This window comes from Sorex fumeus, unplaced genomic scaffold (genome assembly GCF_029834395.1).
Source record: "Sorex fumeus unplaced genomic scaffold, SorFum_2.1 ptg000007l, whole genome shotgun sequence".
In the NCBI taxonomy this organism is placed as follows: domain Eukaryota; kingdom Metazoa; phylum Chordata; class Mammalia; order Eulipotyphla; family Soricidae; genus Sorex; species Sorex fumeus.
The window spans coordinates 61,432,457-61,457,435 of NW_026606064.1; the positions used below are offsets into that span (position 1 = coordinate 61,432,457).

The 24,979-nt window shown below is 37.5% G+C and overlaps 1 protein-coding gene across 9 annotated transcripts in view; it reads left to right on the forward strand.

The window, feature by feature from the left end:
• ABI1 (abl interactor 1) overlaps positions 1-24,979 on the forward strand; it is an 88,158-nt gene that overhangs the window by 42,283 nt on the left and 20,896 nt on the right. For all 9 annotated transcript variants that reach the window (XM_056106636.1, XM_056106643.1, XM_056106604.1 and 6 more), the window contains exons 3-7: positions 10,621-10,797; positions 18,199-18,213; positions 19,109-19,209; positions 21,525-21,665; positions 24,071-24,171. In XM_056106636.1, the coding sequence (XP_055962611.1) occupies positions 10,621-10,797; positions 18,199-18,213; positions 19,109-19,209; positions 21,525-21,665; positions 24,071-24,171 (535 nt within the window). The remainder of the gene's footprint in view (positions 1-10,620; positions 10,798-18,198; positions 18,214-19,108; positions 19,210-21,524; positions 21,666-24,070; positions 24,172-24,979) is intronic.

Here is a 24,979-nt window from a genome sequence, read left to right on the forward strand (position 1 = left end):
CTCAGTAAAAACCATGCCTGTATGCGGTCACTGCAACCTGATGTGCAGTCCCTAGTGATTACAACTTCATCAGCAGGGGAAGGAACAAAAAATTATGTTATACTTGCACTTAGAGGGCACATTTCAATCTGGGGATATGTTCTATTTGGGGGATATAATCTTTGATAATTAATTTTTTAATCATCCACTAAACTCAGTTTAAACACATAAATATATAGTTCTGAGAAAAACTAACTTTAGTTTTTGAATTTGAAGTGGAAAATTTTATTAACTCAGGTAGTCTTTATAATAACAGAATTTGAGGTTGATAATTTTTTTTTAGACTCATCTATAATGTAAGAAAAGTGAAAGTATGCAGTAGTTAAGTAACTTTTTCTTCTTTTCTTTTGGATGGGGGAGGCAGAGGCCACTCCTGTCAGGCTCAGGGGACTATTTGAGTTCAAACCAAGGATTGAACTCAGATCAGTTGCATGCAAGTCATGTTGTGACCCAATTAAGTAACTTTTTCAAGGTTACACAGAAAGTGGCATCTGCTTTAAAATCCACGCACTCTGTTTCAGAACCTCTGCTTTTAGTCATAGATGACAATGACTGACATTTCTACTGAATGTTTAATATATTTTCTTCTTAAGAAGAGCGAGACGTTCATAAAATTTAAATAAATGCTAATTTTAAGGGTAACAGGCTGAGGAATAAGTATAAATTCATGTCCTGAAGTTTGGAAGGTAAACTGTGATATGATGTTCTATTATATATTAATATTTACTTTAGATCGTATCAAAAGTGATTTTCACTAAGTTAAGCACAAAAGATCTTTAGGGTGGATGTATATAATTTTCATGTGGAGTGTGTCCTTAAAGCAAGAAGGAAGAAACAGAAAAATGTCATTGGGTTGTACTAAAATTGGGCATGGGCCAAAATATTAGTGGCAGATCCAATTTTTCCCAGGGCAGACTATTTCAGAATTATTCTGAAACAAGTGTTTCATACTATGTTTTTCCACCAGAGTCCTATTTTGCAGCTCATCTCTTCTAAATAGATCTATTTTATAGTGTGTATATATGGGTCATTTTGAATCAAGTTAACTTTGCAGTTGATTGGGACCTTGTTTCAAGCTTATTGAACAAAGCTCTGTAACAGAGAATTTTGGGCATAGCGCCATTTCCAGAGTCTGGTCCAAATAAGCAGCAACAGACAAAGATTGTCTCTTCTTGGCTGAAGGCTTTCTCTATGTGCTTGTCTCAGGACTCTTTTATACTTTTTCTATTCCTTTCATACTCTTCTTTCTATTCAGAGTAAAAGTGTTTTGATTTTCTGTTCTGTACTTATTCAGTAAGCATTAATTGTGCTTTAAGGCTCTTTGCTTGAAGCCTATAATACTCTTTCTGTGTTTGCAGTGACAATCTTGAGAGTAGTAAAGCTTCCAATATATTGTAAAAAATATGTGAAATATTAAGTAGTTTTGCTATGTATGTTATACTTCTTTCCAGTTTGTTTTTCTGTCTTGTTAATTAGACTTTTTCTGGAACTGCTTTAAAAGAAATGTGTGCTTTTTCCACCCCCAAATAGTACAGGGAAGAAAAGCCAATGTAATTATATGAACACATTTCTGTATAATAGTTTTAAATAATCATATCCTAAAAGATAATTTTAAATCTTTTCTACTTATGAAATTTATATTTTTATGTCAGTATTTCAGAAGATAATTTTTAAGTATAATTTTGTCTATTTTAACCATTCCTTTAGCATCTTTGTGTTTTATTTTATTAAATTATGAGTCTGCTCATATAATAATGGGCCTGCTAAATCCTTTAAAAAGAAATTGTCAAATTTGGTTTTCTAATTTTCATAGTCATTCTTTAAAAGATCTTAATAAGAATAGAGGTCAGGGCTAGGAACACAGTACAGTGACCAATTTCATTTCAGTCTCCAGCCCCCCATATGGTCCTCTGAGCACTAGCAGGTGTGATCCCTGAGCACAGAGCCAGGAGTAAGTCCTGAGCACAACCACTTATGGCCTCAGAACAAAAAGCAAAAAAGAACAGAGCTCAGATTTTTTTTTTCGGTGCTATACCTGGAATTGCTAAAGGCTTACTGTACTCCTAACTCTGTGCTCAGGCATTACTTATTGTAGGGCTAATGAGACCTTATGGGGTGCCAGGAAACTGAATCTAGGTCAGCCATGTGCAAGGCAAATGCTCTGCCCACTGCATTCTCCTTCTGATCCCAATTTTTAAAAAAAAATAAAATAACATATTTAAGATAAGCAGTATAATATTACATAGAGATACATAGGGAAGTGTTTAGAGCAGTTAAACTAATGAACATATCTTCTCATAGTTGATCTTTCTTAAAAATAAGGGCCAGTGCAGGAGGAGGGGTGGGACCATTCCTGATAATGCTTGCCAGACCAGGTGGGATAGACCTGATAGTTTTGGTGCTCAAATCCTGTGTTTCAGTGCTGCTCACGCCTCTTTATAAAATGCTGCTGATCAACACCATTGCCACCCTAAAGATATTTAGAGGACCATCAGTGCCAGGGATTAAACTCAGTGCCTTGCCTATACTAGGCATTTACTCTAAATTGAGCTATCTCTCTGCCCTTCCCCACCCCCCAGTTGTATGTGTAATAAAAGTAATTGGAATGTACTTTTAACATATTTCCAGTTTTTGGGTATTATTAATTGTAGTCATCATGTGTACTTGGGTCTCTAGACTTACTCAACATAAATACAGCTTTGTACCTTTTACCAACTCATAGCATTTCCCTCCACTTCTCTGCCCCTAGTAACCATTTTCCCTTCTACATTTTTTTCGGGGGAGGGTTTGGAACCATACCTGGCAATGCTTATGGATACTCCTGACTCTGTGCTGAGGAGTCACTCCTGGTGGTGTAGTCACCAGATGGGATGCAGGAGATCCAACGTGGGTTGCCTGACCACATGCTCCGCAAGCGCCCTACCCAATGAATTTGTTTATTAGATAGTTTAGTATATCCCCAGCCCTATTTAAATATAAGCAGAATGAAATAAAAATACCAAAGCTATAAATTGTGATACAATTTCACAATTGTAGTAAGTGAAAGGACCACTTGTCAAACCTATGCTGCAGTACAGATTTTCTGATTACATATTTGTGTGTTTTTTTGAAAGATCACTGATCTTCACCTGTGCTTCTCAGATCTAGATGCTGCTAAGGTCATCTCGGCCTTCTAGTTTCTCTTAACTTGGTGACTCTTAGTTTAATTTCTAGACTACTAAAATTGTAAAACAACTTACAACAAATGATCTTTTGTATTTAATGATGTGCAAGAAAGGAAACTAAAGTAAAAGAAGAAATTACTCCCTGAAAAAGCTTGGTGAACATACGCATGCTGTTGTTATACAAATGTTCTAGCCTATTCCCCTCCTCCTATTCACCGCCTTTATTCACTGCCCTGCCATATGGAGGGTTGTTCGTTGCTGGACAGGTTGTGATTGAAACTTTTTTTTTTCATTTTTTATAATTTTATTTATTGAATCACCGTGAGATTGAAACTTTTATGGGAGACGAGAGGGATAAAACACAGAAAAGATTTTTTGAATAATTTGGAATAGTATTCTGAATAGTTTTGCAATATGTAATGAAATTAGGAATGGTGAAGAAAGATGGTTTTTAGAAGAATTATGGACACCATGTTGGAAATAAAGAACTTTTGTTGTAAATATCAGTGGGATATTTTAAATATAGAATTTAATAGAATTTAAGCAATATTGAAGAAGATCTTCAAGTCTCTTCATTTTGTTTTCTTGCTTACTTTTGTGGGTCAAAATGTTGCAGTAATAACTGAGGTGAAGTCAAGGTGAGAGATGATGTAGATTGGCTAGAATTAAAGTATTGGAAACAGAAAGAAACTAATTCCTGTAGATAAAGATAAATTTGATCAGATTAATAATTATTTGGATCACTTAATCAGTTAATCACTTAACTTCCCGTTAGTCGTCGATTTGCTCGAGCGGGCGCCAGTAACGTCTCCATTTGTCCCTGTCGCGTGCTAGTGTAGCCCAATGGCATCTGTTCGCTCCGGGAACATGAAGGGCCTCAAACCGATCGTTCATGATCTTGACGAAGAAGTCTGACCATCTGGTAGGTGGGCGGCCACGCATCCCGTGGAATCCAATCAGTAACAGCTCTAGTCCAGCGGTCGTCTTTAAATCTCATTACGTGACCAGCCCATCTGATTTTCGACACCTTGGCAAATGAGACAGCGTCCCTGATTCTTGATCGTCGACGGATGTCAGAACTCCGGATTCTTTCTCTCATTTGAGTGAAACGTGATATTCCAAGCACAGCTCTTTCTATTCTTCTTTGGGAGACCTGAATAGCATTCTCATCTTGTTTGCGTAGGGCCCAGGTCTCTGAGGCATATGTTAATGTAGGAAGAACAGTGGAATCAAAGAGATGTGCCCGGAGCTGGAGGTTCTTCGTCCTCTTAGCTATTTCTTCGACGTTCTTGAAGGCGTTCCAAGCCGCTCTCTTCCTCCTGCGCAGCTTGGGTGCGAGGTCATTTGTCATGTTGACCTCTTGACCTAAGTACACATAGCTGTTGCATTCGGAGATGGTCGTTCCATTGAGAGCGAATGGGGCATCAGGAACAAGGCTGTTTCTCATAAACATTGTCTTCCTTAAATTCAGCTGTAGTCCTACCTTTCCACACTCACGGTCAAAGTCGGCCAGCATTTGTGCCGCTTGGCTGATGTTTGGTGTTATTAAAACAATGTCATCAGCAAAGCGGAGGTGGTGTAGTTGCCTACCATCTATCTTCACTCCCATTCCTTCCCATTCCAGTCGTCGCATGATGTTCTCGAGGGTGGCACTGAAGAGTTTCGGTGAAATGGTATCACCCTGCCGCACCCCTCTCTTGACATCAACGATCACTTCTTTGTAGAATGGTGAGATCCTGGTAGTGAATCCGCAATACAGCTCACGGAGGATCCTGATGTATTGGGCTTGAATTATTTGGATATGAAGTAATATTAGATACCTGATTTACATAACTTGATAAGAAAACTGATATAGAAACATTGAGATATAGGAACAGAACATTAAGATATAATTTTAAACATACCTCTCTCCCCCCCCGCCCCCACACACACACATACATATGTTTGGTTTTTGGCCACACCAAGCAGTGTTTAGGGCTTACTCCTGGCTCTGCACTCATGGATTACTCCTGGCAGCCTCAGGAGACCATATGGGGTACCAGGGGATTGAGCCAGATCAGGCAGGCACATGCAAGACAAGTGCCCAACTGGCTGTATTGTCAGAGGTTTTAAAAAGAAAAGAGCCTCTAAGAAAACCTGATGAGGTTTTCATGAGGTGACCTTGCAGAGGAGAAGGGAAGAGTGTCAGGAAGTTAGTTGAAAATCACAGTGAGTATTAATTGGTTTATCCTTTTTAAACTTTCATTGAAGTCTTAAGTATTTTCCTTCCCATCAAGTTACATAAATTACCATATTCTATATGAACCAGAATTTTGTTCAAATTAGTTTTTGTCTTTTTTTCTTTGTTTGGGGACACACTACTTGTGCTCAGGGCTTAACTCCTGGTTCTGAACTCAGGGATTAATCCTGGCAGGGCTCGGAGGACCATGTATTGTGTCAGAGAATAAAGCTGGGTGGGCAACATGCAAGGCAAGTGCCCTACCCTCTGGACTATTTTACTGGCCCTCAAATTAGATTTGAGTAAACTTGTATTAGAGCTGTTAGAAAAGAAAGGGGTTTAATACACACACATATATATATATACATATATATTAATATGTATTTTTAAATGAGCCTGGCAAGCTACTCGTGGCGTATTTGATATTCCAAAAACAGTAACAAGTCACACAATGGAGGTGTTACTGGTGCCCCCTCGAGCAAATCAATGAACAATGGGAGGACAGGACAGTGCTACAGACAGATATATTATAGCACTGTCGTCCTGTTCATCAATTTGCTCGAGCGATTTGCTCGAGCTGAATCATAACTCACTTGCCTTGCATGCAAGGCAAACGCCCTACCCTTATTTTAAAATAAATTGTTATGTTTACAACTTTAGTGGTATTATTTCCATATCCTGACTGTTGTTGTATTTAGTGGATGAATTAGGTGGTCGGAGATGTGAATTATTCACTCTACATACAGATTTGTTTCCAGAACAGGTTTGTTTTAGTAAATGGTCTGAGGGGGCAGAGAAAGAGTATGGGAGTTAGGCGCTCATTCCTGGCCTATGGCTGATACAGATTTGATCCCTGATCCACATGTTTCCCAAATTATCACCAGCACCAGCCCTAGAAGGTCCCCAAGTACTGCCAGGCTGACCTATGTAAGCCTTGACACAGGCCCCAAGCAGTACTGTGTCCTTGACCTTCACTCACCTCAAACTGCCAGTCCAGTTGACTGATGGTTTCTGAGGAGTCCCCAACACCCCTCCAAAAAATTCTGAGGTTTTAAAGTTTATATTTAGGCACTGTGTTTTATAATGCTGTCAATAATTTATAATAGTTCAGGCATTTCCTCTCTGAACCCACCACCAATGTCAGTGCCCCTTCACCAATGCCTTAGATTTCCCTCCCACCCCTATTTCACTTTAAAAGTTTAGAATTCATTTTGAAATTTTAATTTGATGTATAATTACCTCACCTTTACACCTCCAAAGTGTTTAAGGCCTCTGATCAATGTTCCAGTCTTACCTCCAGTCTGCTTCCTCCTCACCTCTCTATTCCCCCCCTTTCTTGACATTCTCAGTTCTGTAATCCAGAATAAAGAATTGCCCACGTTGATATTTTCCATTGCCCTGTTCTTGGTACTCTCACAGATAGTGAGAACATCTGGTGTTTGTTCTTTTTCCCATGACGTACTTTGCTTAACAGGGTTGCTTTTGTTTCAGCTAAGTTGTTTCATCTAAGTTCGTCTAAACTGCATGTTGATTATCCTTCCCTGTAACTGCATAGTATTCTTTTTTTTTTTATACATACCACAACTTCTTTATCCACTCACATGTTGTTAGGTATTTGGATTATTTCCATATCCTCACTGTTGTTGTAGTAAGCATTGCTGTGAACATAAGTATGCATATACTTTTTTGAATTGGTGTTTTTGTGTTTCTAGGAGGTAAATGGCAAAAAAAGTCAAATGGGAGATCTATTCTTAACTATTTTGAAGAACTCCTCCTGCTGTTTTCCAGAGGGCCAAACAGACAACATTCCTACCACCATTCCTCCAACATTCCTTTTTAACCACATCCCTGTCAACCCTGTTGGTTTTCGTCTTTTTGCTATATGCCATTCTGGTGAGAAATGATTGTCTGAGATTTTTGCCTTCTATGCAAGCCAGAATAGCTAATAGAATTAATCCGCCATAGTTTTTTAGATTATGGTAGAAGATGCAATCTTCTGAATTAGGGATACAGGACCTTGTTCTTCATGATGATAGCAAGAGCTAAAGTGTTAGCTTTTCAGTTCTTGGAGAAAAAGAAAATGGGAGGCATCACTTTTCCCAACTTTGAGCTGTACTATAAAGCAGTATTAATTATTATTATTTTTTTATATATGTAGGAGTACTGCTATTTATTGAACCACTGATTAGCTGATTGAATTGGGCATGAACTCCACAAGCAGTATTAATTATAAAAGCGTGGTACTGGAATTTGGACAGACACTGAGTGGAAAAGAATAGAAAAACCAAAGACAGAGCCTCAGGTTACTTTGGTCAGTTACTCTTTGATAAAGGAGGAAAAAAGAATTGGAACAAGGAAAGCCTCTTTATTTATTTATTTATTTATTTATTTTTCTATTTTATTGAATCACCGTGAGATAGTTACAAGCTTTCATGTTTGGGTTACATTCACACAATGATCAAACACCCTTCCCTCCACCGGTGCACATTCCCTACCACCAGTATCCCTGGCATACCCTCCCTTTCCCACCCTCTTCCTGCCTCCATGGCAGATAATATTCCCCATAGTCTCTCTCTACTTTTGGGCATTATGGTTTGCAATGCAGACACTGAGAGGTTATTATTTTTGGTTCTTTATCTATGCCTTCTCCCCTTTACTCAGGAAAGCCTCTTTAAAAAGTGGTGATTGAGCAACTGTTCAGACACATGCAAAAAAAAGTGAATTCACACCTCTTTTTTTGTTTTTTGTCTTGTTTTTGGGGGCCAACAATCACACTTGGCAATGCTCAGGGTTTGATCGTAGTTCCTTGCGCAGGGATCACTCCCGGTAGTGCACAGGGGAATCATTTGGGTTGTTGGGGATAAAACTTGGGCTTGGTTATGTGCGAGGCAAACACCCTATCCTCATTACTATTAAAGACCCAGATACCAGATCTAAATCCATAAGTTGCATAGAAGGAAAGATAGGCGTAATGCTTCTTGATATTGAAGCTAGAAGCATCTTTAAGGATGAAATGCTGCTAACCAAGCGAGTAGAAGCAAAGATAAACAAATGTGACTACACTGAGCTAAGGAGTTTCTGTACCTCAAAGGAAATGATGGCCAAAATAAAAAGACAGTTCACAGACAAGGAGAAATTATTTACGTACCACTCATTAAAGGGTTAATATCCAAATTATATAAAGCACTGGTAGAATACTACAAAACAAAAATCCAAAAAGCCAAAACCATCCAACCCTATCAGAAAATGTGAGAAAAGATGAACAGGAACTTCACTTCTTCAAAAAAGAAATAGAAATGACCAGAAAGCATTTGAAAATTGCTCTTATATCACTAATCAAGAAAGTATACATCAAAACATTGAGATACCAACTCACACGACAGAGACTGGCACTCATAAAAAAAGAAAAAAAATACCACCATGGCAAGGATTTGGGGAAAAAGCAACCCTCAATCACTGCTGGTGGGAATGTCGACTAGTTCAGCCTTTTTGGAAGAAAATATGAACATTCCTCAAAAACTCCTGAGAAAGTATCTGAAGGGCCCAAAAGCACAATTCAGAAAAGGCTTCTGCATTCCTCTGTTCATTGCATTACTATATATAGTAGCCAAAGATGGAAACAGACCAAATGTCCATGAACAGATAGCCAAAGATGGAAACAGACCAAATGTCCATGAGCAGATGACTGGATAAAGAAACTATAGTATATATACACATGATGGAATACTACTTGACCATAAGAAAAGATAAAAAGTCATGCAATTTGCAGTATTGTGGCTAGATCTGGAGGGTGTCATGTACAGTGAAATCAGTCAGAGGGAGAGGAACACACTCAGAATGATCTCTCTGATGTGGGATATAAAGAAACTTCATAGGGAGTGTCAAATGCCCAATGGCAAAAGAAACAAAGAGCAGGAGGACTGATTTTCCAAGTAGGAAACTTGGCACTGGGTCAGGGTTGGGGGACATAAGTTTGGAGAGGGAGCACTAGGACAGTGGGGGAGGGGGAAAGTGCCTGCCTCAGAAGTGGACTGGGGGCGGGAGGGAAATTGGGGGCATTGGTGGAGGGTAGTGGGCACTGGCAAAAGGATTGGTGTTGGTGTATTGGAACAAAACATGACTGAAACTCAGTCATACATATCCCTGTAACGTAATTCACAGTGATTCAATAAAAGGAGAAAAAAAAGAAACTTCTGCAAACTTTTAGATATCCTATCCTTATAGTTCCAGTTGAGAATAAAGTACTTTAGTTGCCTTAAAAAAGTAAAGAGTTAGTTTCTGTGCCAGTGTCTCAAGGCCTAACTTCCACAGAGGAATATGGAGCTGAGGAATAGGCATTTGTGGTGAGGACCTTTCCTGGATTGCCGTTGATGCTCAGGGGCTACTCCTGGCTCATGCACTCAGGAATTGCTCCTGGCGGTGCTCGGGGGACCATATGGGATGCTGGGAATCGAACCTGTGTTGGCCATGTTGGCTGCGTGCAAGGCAAACACCCTACCCGCTGTGCTATTGCTCCAGCCCCGGCAATGTATTCTTAAATTGTGCTTTCTGAGATTCTACCTTACTCTGCGAGCTAAACAGTTGTCTTGAACCTTCAGTGTTTGCCTTAGTGAGTTAACTGACTTTCTTTTTCAAGATTTTGTGCTGACTTTTTCCTTGACTCAAGACATTAATCTGTTTATTGCAAGATGCTTAAGATTAAGCATAGATTTAGTCTTAGCCTGCAAGGAGAAAAATTAGATTAGTACCATTCATCATAATCCTAGCTCATGGGTGAGGGTAACTTGAATGGCTCTCATTTCAGCTAAGTCCTGGATAAATTTTGAGTCACCTTTTTTTTTAGTTGAATCACCTCCATTTAAGGAATAAATGGCTCAGAGTACATATAATTAACATGTCATATTTCCCTCTCTCTTTTTTTTTATCCTCATTTAATAAAATAGAAACTATTCAGAACAGGCTTGCTGTCCTTTTCCACACACACAAAACTTTTAGGAAAGAAAATTTGGTGTTTTTATGTTTTATAAATTTTCTGTTTTGAACCTTAATATGAATTTATTTTTGAAAGGAAAGAGAATTTGTTAGTAAAGTCATGTGATGTCCTGTTGTCCAGTCTATATAGTTCAATATATAGGAGCATTCTTGTATAATTTTTTGTTAACTGAATAATGATTTTTTTTGTTCAAATTAAAAACATAGACTGTGGACATTCATAAAGAAAAAGTGGCTCGAAGAGAGATTGGTATTTTGACAACAAACAAGAATACATCAAGAACTCACAAAATAATAGCACCTGCAAATATGGAACGCCCTGTAAGGTATATTCGGAAACCTATTGACTATACAGTTCTGGATGATGTGGGCCATGGTGTTAAGGTAGGTATTTTTTTATTATGAAATAGTTTGCATATATAATGAATATTTTGGATAGAAAATAAAGTGATAAGATCTTTTTCTTTTGTTTTTAATTTTTCATTTAAAATTTTTAATTGATTATTATTCTGTGATTTACAGTACTGTTAATAATGGTTTCTCATGCACATAATTCCAGCGTTGCCCCATTATCAGTTTACTCGCCTTCCTCTCCCAAGGGACTCCAACACCCCTTCCAACACCTCTTCCTCTAATTCCCCTCGCCCACATACACTCAATCGTTGCATCAACTTTATACCTTTGTTGTTACCTTTCTGTGTATCTTAAAGTCTCATATATGAATTAGATCTTTTTGTATCTATCTTTTTCCTTCCAACTGACTTTACTCAGTTTATTTTCTAGTTCCATTCATGTTGCTACAAATCACGTGATTTATTCTCATAGAGCTGCATAGTATTCCATTATTTATATATGTAAAGATAACTTACTTAAAGAATAGATTCTTTAAGTATCTGTGTAGCATTATAATTATATATAGTGTTATTTAATACTTGTTACATACAGAATTTTGCCGGTCTAGTAGGCTATATTCAAGAAGACATTAGAAGTTGAAATGGCTGTCAATCGTTTTTAATTCCACAGTTATAAATTTGTTTTGTCAGTGTCATGTTTTTTACTATTTCATGAGTAAAGATAAGAAATTGGTATACCTCTCAGAATTTGCTTAGTAAATTATTTTTTTAAAGATTTTATTTATTTTTTATTCATTTATTTTTTAAATTTTTATTGGTGAAACACCATGTACCATTGTAAACTTAGAAATTTTTGTGCTTGGGTTTCAGTTATACAGTGATCGAGTAACCATCCCTCCACCAGTGCCCATTCTTCACCACCACTGATCCCAGTATCCCTTCCATCCCCCACCCCCCCATCACACCCTGCCTCTGTTCTCTCTGCCCTTTTGTTCTCTCTCCTTTTGGGAGCTGTGGTTTGCAAAAGAGGCATTGAGTGGCAATCATGTTTGGTGTATAGTCTACTTTCAGCATGCATCTCCCATCCTGGGAGGATCCTCCCAACACCCTTTATTTGGTTTTCCCTTTTCTATCTGAGCTGACTTTTTCCCCAGCATGTGCGGCTGGCCTCCAAGCCATGGAGTAAACCTGGTACTTATCTCGGCTATTAGTCTTGCTTAGTAAATTATTTATAAAATAATAACAATTTATAAAATAATTTATCCTTTTATTTCTAAATATGTATATGTATCATTCATTTCTGTGAATGCAATTCCAGGACCTTATGAAAAATTGTGTGTGATTGTGTTCTGTGCAACTCTCCCTTTCTCCTGTTATTCAGCCAGGTTTCCAATTTGTTGAATCAGAGATTATTGTGTCCATTTCTTAGTGTGGCAGAATTAACTGCTCTAGAAAATACGTAGCTCTTCAGCTTTTTAAGTATTCTAAAAAGATCTGGATTTTTTTTTTTTTTTGGTGGGGGGTACAGTTGCTGGTGCTCAGGGGTTATTCCCCGCACTGCATTCAGAAATCAATTCCTGATAGTACTTGGAGCACCATATGGGATACCGGGGATCGACCTGGGTTGGCCGCCTGCAAAGCAAGCTACCTTACCCACTGTACTATCTCTCCGACCCCAGATGTGAATTCTTTAGACATCTCTGTAGGGGCCAAACTATTCCTCTGAACTTGGTAGAACTTCCCTTTCCTAGACAACTATTATTTGATTATCTCTCTGATTCTCAGGATATTTGTAATTTTTAGAAGTCAGCCTGAATCTTGAGACAGCTCCTAATTAATTAGATAGTTATTGAATCTCTTAGGTTATATAGCTAACAGCATTGACCTTCAGTCTGCTATCAGACTCTTTTTCCCTGTCATATTTTGAAAGTTATATGCAAAATTGGAACATTGCAACTGTAGAGGAAACTGGCTTTTTTTTGTTTTGTTTTGTTTTTTTACTTAAGTGTGTTTCTATAAATGTGTGTATACAAACACATGTTCGCACACACAAATGTAAACACTCATGTACAAATACTATCACTATTTCCCTTTTTTTATTCTGGGGTTTACTTCTTAGCAAAACTACACACTAATAAAAAAAAATTCTGTCACCAACTAAGAACTAAGTATCCTCTACTTTCTTCTTCTTTCATTAATAATTTCACTTAACATGTTAGTGCAGGATGCTGAACAAAATTTAAAATGAAACTGACTTTTATAAGGAAGTGTTAGGTGAGAAAATTTAACTATTTCTCCATACTTGCATAAGGGAGAATTACATATACCAAAAATTATCATTGTACATTTTTGTATCTACTTTTTATAATATAGTGTACAAGGATTAAAAAAATTAAATTGTAGTGTTTATATATATATGTATATACACATACATATATAGACATGATACCATTTAATCAGTTCTGTGACAGTAAATACATTCACATTATTATGTGGGCTATTTTTTAAATATACTTTGTTGTTGGAGAGTGGGTAAGCTGTGAAAGCATTTTATTTTAGAAGCTAGTTTGTGGTGTATTTGCCCATAGAGTTTCTGTGATATACAAATAAATACAATGTTTCCCCCATAATAGTTTTATTGGTGCTTTATTTTCTAGTTTTGTAATTTACGTGAAGGATATTATTACTGAAAATATTATTAGAGGATTATAGATACTTGTGATAATCTAGAAAATTAGAAATTGCTTATTAGGTAATAAATGTGAGGGCCAAAATTATGAGTAAGGGCTGGAACAATAGCACAGCGGGTAGAGTGTTTGCCTTTTACGCGGCCAACCTGGGTTTGATTCCCAGCATCCCATATGGTCCCCCAAGCACCTCCAGGGGTAATTACTGAGTGCAGAGCCAGGAGTAACCCCTCTTCATCGCCAGGTGTGACCCCCCCAAAAAAAACCCACAAAATTATGAGCAATAGTTCAGTTTTATTTTTAAATTAATTATATGAAGAACTGTGTTTCTAATTTTAAATTTATTTTTAAAATTATTATTATAGACTGGAGAGAGAACTCAGCATACTGGAGAACATGTTTTGCATATAGTGCCCCGGGTTCATTCCCTAACACTGCATGTTTCTTGAACAGCTCAAACAGCTCAAAGAACTAAGTTAGGGATAGTCCCTGAGTGCCATTAACTGTAAAAACTCTTTCTTCCTTTGAATTTGTTTGATTTGTCAGCATTCCTTTTTATTTTTCTTATTGATTAGGAAAATTGACTATCTTTTGGCAACTGTTTCCTCATGCTACTGTTTGACTTTTGACTATCGTATTTTGGTGTTTTAAATATACAAACAGAGGCTGTGGATGGAGCTCAGTGGTAGAATACTTTTATGTGTGAAGCTCTGAGTTTGATCCCATACACTGGAGGAGAGGGGGAAAAACACAGGGGGATGATAAAAAGGATTCTGGAGCACATTCTTTTGAATGTGAAAACTCAGTTTTGATTCATGGAGCTTAAGGGTTCTAAGCACCACCAGGAGTGCTTCTCCCCAAACAGGATATACAGAATTTTAAAAAATTATATCTAAATATATTAATATTCTTTTGTGTAACTACCAGATTTTCCCTTAATTTTTGTATAATCCAAAATTAATATTCCATATTTTCTTTTGTGCTATAAATTTTAGTGTTTCAGCATTTCTATTTTATTTAAATGATTTTTACATTTCTATTTTATTTAATTATTTTTAAATTACAATGTTACTATATTTTATGCTAAGAAGCAGATTGTACGTGTAAGTTTATTAGGTAGTTTGTAGAAATTAAAAATACAGATAGTCTCAAGTCTGATTTTACTTTGAAATAATGTAAGACTATGGATCAGAAAATAAAGGAGAATGAAAAAAAGAGGAGCCTATATTCAAGACCCAGACTTAAATGCTTTGTAGAGGCATTTAAATTTATTTTTGAGAGGTCAGAGGATAATACGGGGGTCAATGTTACTTGCCTTGCATGCAGCCAACCTAGGCTGAGTGAATCTCTGACACATCATATCCTGGGCACCACTAGAAGTGATCCCTGAATTACTGTGTGTGGCCAAACTTGGATCAACAAAAACAAAAATCTAACAGCTTTATAGTTTGGTTTATAATTTATAAAGAGTTTTCCATATATGTTTGTGTTTTTTTTTTCACTTCAAGACCATAGAAGATAGGAATCATTGCATTTTATTAGTGACCCTAAAACTTTATAATATGTAACTAGGGGTGACACTTTGTTTTGGGTCATTGGGATTACTTCCAGGCCTGGGATTCAGTGCTAGGGCTCTGCGGTGCCAGAGATTGTGGTAATCAGGCAGTGCTCAGGGGCCTCCACCAACCAATTTTTGAGAGATCTGTGGGCTGTAGGGACATGCGCCCAATGCAGTGCACCATCTTCAAGCCCCAGGAATGAGTTTTCAACTCTATAAAGCAGAGGAGTGACTTAATGAATCATTTCAGAGAAGGAATTGCCCTTTCTTTTTGTTTGCTATTTTTGGGGCCACACCCAGCAATGTTCAAGTGTTACTCCTGGTTCTGCACTCAGGAATTACTCCTGGCTGGACTCAGAGGACCATAGCAGGATCAAGCCTGGGTTGGCTGCATAAAAGGCAAGTGCCCAACCCGCTGTACTGGCTCCAGGTCTTACTTTCAATAACTATGGTCTACAAACCCTGTGGTTATTAACTCAGGACCACGAAATAGGATTTGAAGAGAATTCTGTTGTAAGTTTAGTTTAGATTGGGTGTGTTTGGTGACATTTCAGTGGGAAAATTATGTAGGTTGCTGCTAGTTATATTTTGAATGGTAAAATGTAGAGTCCTTTTAACTCTTCCCCAACGCCAAAACTTTGGTGTATGTGTGTGTGTGTGTGTGTATATATGTATATACACACACACATACACACATATATATTTTATTAAAAGAGGACTTCCAAAGATGAAAGGTTTACCTTATTACAAAGTAGCACAGTTCAACTAAATTTTTCGTTCCTATCCTAAATAATTTCTTTTATTCTTTTATTCGGAACAATTATAGTTAAATGTTAAAGTTTTTTTTTAAATATATACTATAACTTATTTATTTTTTATTTTGGCTTTTGTGGCCTAAGCTCGTGATGCTCAGGGATTACTCCTGGATCTGCACTCAGGAATTACTCCTGGTGGTGCTCCCGGTACCTATGGAATGCCAGGGATTGAACCCAGGTCAGCCTCGTGCAAGGAAAATGCCCTACCCTCTGTACTATCACTCCAGCCCCGTGAAAGGTGTTTTTTTTTTTTTAAAATTTATTTATTTAGGCTTTTGGGTCACACCTGGTGATGCTCAGAGGTTACTCCTGGCTCTGTACTCAGGAATCACTCCTAGTGGTACTTGAGGGACCATTTGGGATGATGGAGATAGAACCCAGATCAGCTGCATGCAAGGCAAATGTCCTCCCCACTGGACTATTGCTCCAGCCCCAAAGGTTTTTTTTTTTTTTTTTTAAATAAAGGCAAGCGGGTCCCAGGGCTGAGATCTCCAAGCCTACTCGGATCAGGGCTGAGCATTCTCCACCCAGATCCTCCGAATTCCAGTAGGCGGGGGTCACACCCACCAACTGGCCCCCCCCCCCCCCCCCCCGGCGCCGTGTAATCCCATCAAAGGCCAAGACTCAGAGACTATAAAAACCAGCTCCCGGAACCGAATGCGGCCGCACGACATCTTATTATGACATCTTATTATCTCATTCCTACTTTGGACAAACTGGCAGGCTACCGAATGTAACCTGCCCACACGGCAGAGTCTGGCAAACTCCCCGTGGGGTACCCAATATGCCAAATACCAGTACCAATGATGGGTCTCATTCTCCTAAAGAGCCTTGAATATAGCACCTTCTTAAAAATCTCAGGGCTAGGATGAAGGAGACGTTACTGGGGCCTGTTCGAGGCAATCGACGAATAACAGGATGGTCGTGATTCGTCTTAATGTTTATTTGAAAAATCTATAGTTATAGAATGATATATGTTAGGGAAAGAACTTGAGACTCAAGAAAACATAGTCTACAAACTAAAGATATATGTTTTTTCTTATGTGGAATAGTAAAAGTAGTAATACTTTAGGACTTTTTGTTTTCTTTTTGGGTCACACCCAGCGATGCTCAGGGGTTACTCCTGACTCTCCACTCAGGAGTTACTCCTGGCAGTCCTTGGGAGACCATAGGGGATATTGGGGGTTGAACCTGGGTTGGCCGTGTGCAAGGCAAATGCCCTATCTGCTGTCCTGTCGCTTTGGCTCCTTTAGGACTGTTTCTGGGAGAAGGAGGTGGGTACATCTAATGATGCCAAGGACTTACTCCTGGCTTATGCTCAGGGATCACTCTTGGCAGTACTTGGGAGACCATATGCTGTGCCAGGATTTGAGCTGGGGTCAGCTGTGTGCAAGACAAGTACTTTAATCCTTCCTTGTTCTATCTCACCAGCCTTGTTTTAGGACTTTATTTTATGTGTATAGACTGATCATTGGTGAAAGAAGTGGGCTCTCAGATCAGCAGTTTTTCTTCAATTGATTTTTGGCTAAAATGAGAAGAAAACTTTGAACAAGAGCAACCTGTAATGGTTTTTACTGTTTGTGGCTGATAAAAATGAGAGAGTTTTCAAATCCTTTTTGTTTATCCTGAGTTAGAATCTGACTAAGTTATTGCTATGCATCATGATTTTGTTTATAAACACTGAGGTAGCAGGTCTTTTATTGAAGTAGCTTGTGTGTTTGAATTTAAACGTTTGTCTCTTGATAAACTACTACTATTTGTTTGGGACCAGAGAGATAATTCAGCAGGTAGGGTGCTTACCTTGCATGTGGCGGACCCAGGTTTGATCCCAAGTATCCCATATGGCCTCCTGAGCACTGCCAGGAGTAATTCCTGAGATCAGAACCAGGAGTAAGTAACTCCTGAGCATCATGGGGTGTGGCTTCCCCCACAAAATACTACTACTGCTCAGATAATGAATAATCATTATTGGGCATTTATTATATGATATTCTTAGGTCTTGTATATTGATATATTTAAATTAGCCTTTTAATTTGTTACAGTACTTATATTTAAAACCAAGGTTTGTTAAAAATACTGTCTCTGGTTCAGGACTAATAAAATATTAGTCCTGTAAGATAAAATACTGATCTATATGTGAGATGAGCATAATTAAGTGGTGGTTTCTTTGTGAATATGTTCTCTTGAAAAATAAATGACATAAGTGAATGTTTCTCTACTGCTTATGAATATCTTTTTACAAAATTTTGAAATATGGCTGGGTAAAAGATTATTAATATGAATTGTGTGTGAGTATAAAACTGTCCTGTCAAAATACAACTTACCTAGAATTAATTTCTACTTTTTCCCCCTCTTTTTTTGCCAACATAAAGTGGCTAAAAGCCAAGGTAAGAGATACTACTTCTCATTTGATCCACAGTATTACCTCTATATTGATAGAGGCTGCAGAGCCACTAAAATTTCAAAACTCTTTCTTTGTCTGTCTGCTTCCCTCCCATAGGATTTATGTAGATTAAATGTACTCAAACTCAGTTCAAATCAGCAACATCTAGCTTGAATGTATTAATATATCAAAGATATATTGACATCTGCATTTGTATAGGAATATTAATTTTGCTAACATTTATTGCTTTGCTCATTTTTTGATAGTTGCCTTGCTTTTATTGACTTACAATTAGGAGGTTTCCCAGACATCATACATGACTTTGTTACTGAATTGTTAAGAGTTTAAGATTATTTTTCAGGGCCGGAGTGATAATACTGCAGGTCAGGCATTTGCTTTCTATGCACCCAACCTGGGTTCCATCCCTGACCTCCCATATGGCCCTCCGGGCACTGCCAGGAGTGATACCTCAGCACAGCCAGGAGTGACCCTGAGCATTGCTGGGTATGACCCCAAAACAAACAACAAACAAAAAGTCATTTTCCAGATAGATTATTTAGCAAATTGACACTGATTTTTATGTATATTTATACATGTATTTCAAAATTTTGGAAAACTCAGTATTTGAAGGCAGATAAGTTTGATCAGTAAGCATTTAGCAATAAAATACAATATTGTCTCACCTGTGTTTTATTATAAATTGGTATAAATGGCATAAAATAATAAAAACCAGTTGTAAGTAAGTGGTTCTTGATTTTTTTTTAAAAAATGTGCTAAAGTCTGTTATTAGAACTGTCTGGGAATCCTTCACATTCTGATATTAAAAAAAAAAACATCGTGTCACAACACCAAGAGAACAATTTGATACAAAAATAAAAGCTTTTCTTTCCACATTTTAGCATGGAAATAACCAGCCTGCAAGAACTGGCACATTGTCGAGAACAAATCCTCCTACTCAGAAACCACCAAGTCCTCCCATGTCAGGCAGGGGAACGTTGGGGTAAGAATCCAACTACATTTTACAGGAGAATTTGTCTGCTAAAGGAAAAGATGTGTCTTCACTTTTAGTAAATGTGTAACTCCTTAATATGGGACCCTTTCTGCTTTTTTAAAATTAATTTTGTTTCTTCTTTTCATGAATAGAACCTGAATGAATCAGCCAGTTTTATAATCTCCAGTGCAGTTTTTATTTGAAGTCTTTTTATGTATATAAATGAGCATTATTTGTCTTTTAAAAATATATAAACATGAGTGGAAGGAAGCTAGTAATAGAGATGGAGGGAAGTGAACAATGGTTGGAACTTTGTACACCTAAAACAGTCATGAATAACTAATTTACAATGATTCAATAAAAATATATTTTATATACGTATTTATAAATCTGGGGAGCTAGGATGGAACTTAGTGATAAGTACATATAAATTTATATATGTGTACAAAGTGTGATCTAAATTAAAGTACGCATCTTCAGATGTATCATAGCAACATTTATTACAGAACCTTAAGGGTTTTTTTGTTTGTTTGTTTGATTCTACTGAAGTAAAATGGTTTTATTGAAAAAAATTTATTTAGAGGAGTGTGAAGGGAGAGAGAGATAAGTGTTTAAGAGACAACACAGGCTTCTCCAGAGTGGAAACAATCAGTGGTCTGTTTTCTGTAGCTTGGCTTAGTAGCATGCAGCTCTTTGGTTTCTCTTATTACTTTGTATCTTTAACTTAAGGATTTTTTACCATGATTAACTTTATTGTGCTTTTGCTGGTATTATAAGGGCTTCTCCTATTAGACTAGCTTATGAAGTTCAGTCCAGTTGGTGAAGTAGGAAAGATAACAGTTGGTGGGTTCTTCCTTCCCAGTTTTAGTGCAGTTAAAACATTAAAAGGTTTAGTGCAATAAAAAGTTAATATAACAATTCTGAAGGTTGGTCATCTTATCTAGGGTACATTTGACTAGGTTTCTTATTTCTGCTAGAGAGTGGAAATCATAGTTTTATAGTAATAACAACCAACAGTCAGTTTTAGCATCTTAATTTCTGTATTCATTCTGTAAATTTCTTGTCCCTGATAAAAACAAAAACTATATAAATTAGACATTATAGAAAAGCAAAAACATCTATTAAAAGAAAAAAGACTTTTCATCTTGATTATAATTTACTTGTTTAGGAATTGGGGAGATAATACAAAGGTTTTGGTTGCATGCTTTACAACTGGGAACCTGAGATCAAGACCTGTCACCAGATAATCTTCCCTCAAAGTAGAATGTACTTAATATATACTAATATATAAATATTGCCTATTTCTGGGCTGGAGTGATAGCACAGCGGGTAGGGTGTTTCCCTTGTAAGTGGCCAACATGGCCGACCTGAGTTCGATTCCTCCACCCCTCTCGGAGAGCTCGGCAAGCTGCCGAGAATATCTTGCCTGCATGGCAAAGCCTGGTAAGCTACCTGTGATGTATTCGATATGTATGCCAAACACAGTAACAATTGTCACAATGGAGATGTTACTGGGCCTTCTTGAGCAAATCAATGAACAATGGGAGGACAGTGATAGTGACAGTGATTACCTATTTCCATATAAAGGTAGGTAGTGATAAATTCCAGAAGATATTTAGCTTTCATAATAACCTTACAGATATTAAGTATGGGTGATACTTGTAGATGATTAAGCTTGTGAATACTATATATTTACTTTATTTTGATATTATTGAACATTTAAAATTATAGCCATTATTTTTAGAAATAAGATTTGAATTTATAAAAAAATATATCCTTTCCAAGGGGCTGGAGCGATAGCACAGCAGTTAGGGCGTTGCCTTGCATGTGGTCGACCCGGGTTTGATTCCCAGCATCCCATATGGCCCCCCGAGCACCACCAGGAATAAATTTCTGAGTGCATGAGCCAGGAGTAACCCCTGTGCATCACCAGGTATGACCCAAAGAAGGAAAAAATTCCTTTCCAGGGCTGAAGCAATAGTACAGTGGGTAGGGTGCTTACCTTGTATATGGCTGACCTAGGTTTGACCTTTGGCACTGCATGTGGCCTCTTGAGCACTGATAGGTGCAAGCCCTGAGCACTGCTGGGTGTGGTCCTACAAACCACACAAAACCCCCAAATAATCTCTTTCCAGTGATTTTCCTAAGAAAGTTTATTTATTTTTTGTGTTTAAGTGACAAAGTTTAAATACCCAATTAGGACTTTTTTTTCCCCCAAAAGCTTATGTTGTGTTTGATTACAAAGGAACAGTCATATATTAGGGTTGCATATTGCTTTATTTATTTTTGTTCATTATTTCTTTTTCTCATATCCTCTCATATAGACGGAATACTCCTTATAAAACTCTGGAACCTGTTAAACCCCCAACAGTTCCTAATGACTACATGACAAGTCCTGCTCGGCTTGGAAGTCAGCACAGTCCAGGCAGAACAGCATCTTTAAATCAGAGACCAAGGACACACAGGTAATCTTTCAGGTTGAGACTTTGTCCATCTGACAAGTTCCCAAACCAAAGTGGTAAAGCACTACTGTAATGTTGGTATAGAATGTAAAAATTGACGATAAGAGTGTTTTATATGTTCTTGTAAACATGTATTATAACTTATTTTCTTAGGATTTTTTTTTTGGTATCTGTATATTGGCATAATGCTAGTGTTTACTTCATTTGACAGATACAGATATATATTTGGATCAAGACTAGAGAATGTTTTAAAAACCAGTCTTTGGGACTAGTGAGGTTGTTCAGTGGGCTGGAGCATATGCTTTGCTTGTAGAAGACCCAGATTCCATCCCTAGGAACTGCATGGTCTCCCCTAGCACCAAGCCTGGAATGGCCTCTGACCTCACTTTGTCTGTACTCTCTGCCTCTGCTCCCTACCCCCTAGCCCCAAATAAAATTAAAAAGTGTCCTTAAAATGAATAAGGTATTATTTAAGATTTTTTTGAACTAAAAAATTAAATATCAGAAATTACAGTGTAATTTCAACATTTTAGAAGGTTGGGAACAAGAAACATCTAGAGTAGGCACCCCATATGTTCCAGGGACCACACCTGGGCACAGAGCCAGCAATATCCCCTGAGCACGCAGGGTGTAACCCAGAAAACAAAACAAACGAACAAGATTCTTGGTTTTGTTTTTTGGGTTTTTTTGTTTTGTTGGTTTTTTTTTTTCTTTTAACTTTTTTGGGTCACACCCAGCAGTGCTCAGAGCAACCCCCTGGCTCTGCACTTAGAAATTACTCCTGGTGGTGCCTGGAGACCATATGGGATGCTGGGGATTGAACCCAGGTTGGCTGCATGCACAGCAAATGTCCCACCCACTGTACTGTCACTCCAGCCCACAAAAAAAATTCTTGGTTATGGAGCATAATATACAATTTAGGAAAGTATTTACTAAATACACAACTTTTTGATCAATACAAATTGAACACATTCATGTAACCATTATTTAGAAAAAAGGAACCATTGCTTGCAACCTCAAGACATTCTTAATCTCTTTCTCAATTATTGTTCCCTACCGTCTCCCCAGTTTGGGGGCACTTTTGTAAAGCAAGAAAAATGTATTGTGCAACTTAATATGTTTCATGATTTAATTTTACTCTTCATTAATGTAGGCAAGGAATCCCATGCTTGATTTTACTTTCAGTTCTTATTTGGTGTTTTAGAGATCCAACTTATATTAGTTTTGGAAATTCAAGTAAGTAGGACATAACATGTTACATACTTGGTAAGAACCAAGTTATGACTATTTTAGGGTTCCTGGGCCATTAATGGAGTCTGCTCTTTAACTCTGTCATTGTAGTATGAAAGGAACCACAAGCATCGTGAAAATAACCTGTTTATGTTCCAATAAAATTTTATGTATTTAGACTATATATAAAAACTATAAACCACAGAGAGTTAAAAAATATTCTTAGCTCATAGGTCCTAGAAATTGAGTTATTGGGGGCTGAAGAAATAGTACTGTAGTAGGGCACTTGACTTTCCTGTGGCTGACCTGAATTTGATCCTTGGCAATCCCCCGAATCTCCCCAAGTATCAACAGAAGTGATCCCTGATCATAGAGCCAGAAGTAAGCTCTGAGCACCATTGACTGTGACCTCAAAACCAAACAGAACAAAAAATTGACCTATGAGTAAGATTTTACCTATTGACAGCCAGTCAGCAGCAATTGCATAATCGGTGCACACTTTTGGATTGTGGTGCTCACTGGAGGTCGCATACTTTGTGGCATTGGGGAATCCTGGCATGTGGGATTCAGGGTTTGGGCATTGAACTTGCAACCTTCTATTTCTGAGGCCCTCCACAACTAAGCCCACATTCCTTTCTTTCACTTTGTTTTTTGATATGTTTCCATTGTAAAGTTCAAAAACTTGACTGTATGGTTCATATTCATTTCCATAGTAGGTTTTAAATAAACCCTTGTTGACCTACTGTACCAAAAAAATTATCATTCATTAGTTTCTCGAAAGGAAGATCCCTTCTGATTGTTTTGAGTACTATGTTTCATTGTTTCATTAATTCGAAATAGAGTGAGAAATACAATGAAAAACAACTGCTTCAAGTTTTAGGATTAAAATTTGTCAATAGAACCTTGTACACGGCCAAACTAGGTTTGATCTCCAGCATCCCATGTGATCTTCTGAGCCTGTCAGGAGTGGCTCTGGGCGTAGTACCAGGAGTAAGCTCTGAGCACTGCTGAGTGTGGCCCCCGAAATAAAACAAAATTGAATTGAGCAGTTATTTTTCTATATAAACACATATAGATATCATAAGAAGTATTTAATGCCTCTAAGTTATTATAGGTTGGTGTTTTTTGTTTTGTTTTGATAAATTCCTTGAATTGCTTTTTTCCTTTTTTCTTTGTAGTGGAAGTAGTGGAGGAAGTGGAAGTCGAGAAAATAGTGGAAGCAGCAGTATTGGCATTCCCATTGCCGTGCCTACACCTTCACCACCCACCATTGGACCAGGTATGTGATTTACTCTATTTTAATAATTCTATCACCTGCACTTCTGAGCTGTACTATGGAAGCCTGATATACTTTAGTTAGATTAGATAACACTATTATATTTATGTGTTTGCTGCTAGAATAAAAGGTTAATGACTAATTTTATAACAGTTTTAGATTGGTTCTATGTTCTTCATGGTTTTACAAGTTTTTCTTGGGTGCACATTAATATACGCAGATTTAATGCATACAGTCATGTATATATAGCATATTAAAGAGCTTTATTTGGGCCATTTGGACCCTAGTCAAGAGTGATATGAGGGACCAGAGCCAATATTATAGTTGGTAGGGTGCTTGTCTTGTATACAGCCGACCCTGGTTTGAACCCTGCATCCCATATGGTCCCCCGGGCATTGCCAGGAGTGATTCCTGAGTGCAGACTCAGGAGTAACCCCAGAGCATTGCCAAGTGTGGCCCGGAAAAAAAAGTGATATGAATTTTTTACAGAACATATGATTGTTGATCCTCCAACCAAAGGATTTTTGTCTATAATGTGAATTATGTATTAAGTTATGTTGCTTTGTAGTCTAGTATTTCAACTCTGGTATTAGCTTGTTTTGGGACTTTACTAAATATGTATGATAGTCAATACATATTTCAGTAAAATGCTATAGAATGAAATTAAAATAGGAAAAGTTCTTTTACTTTTTAGTGTGAAATTATGAGAAATCATTACTGAGTACTAAATTAGCCCCTTGATTTTTTTAGTAATGGAAGTGAAGATTTTTTATAAGTACTAAAATGATAAATTTAAGTATGACATTAAAAC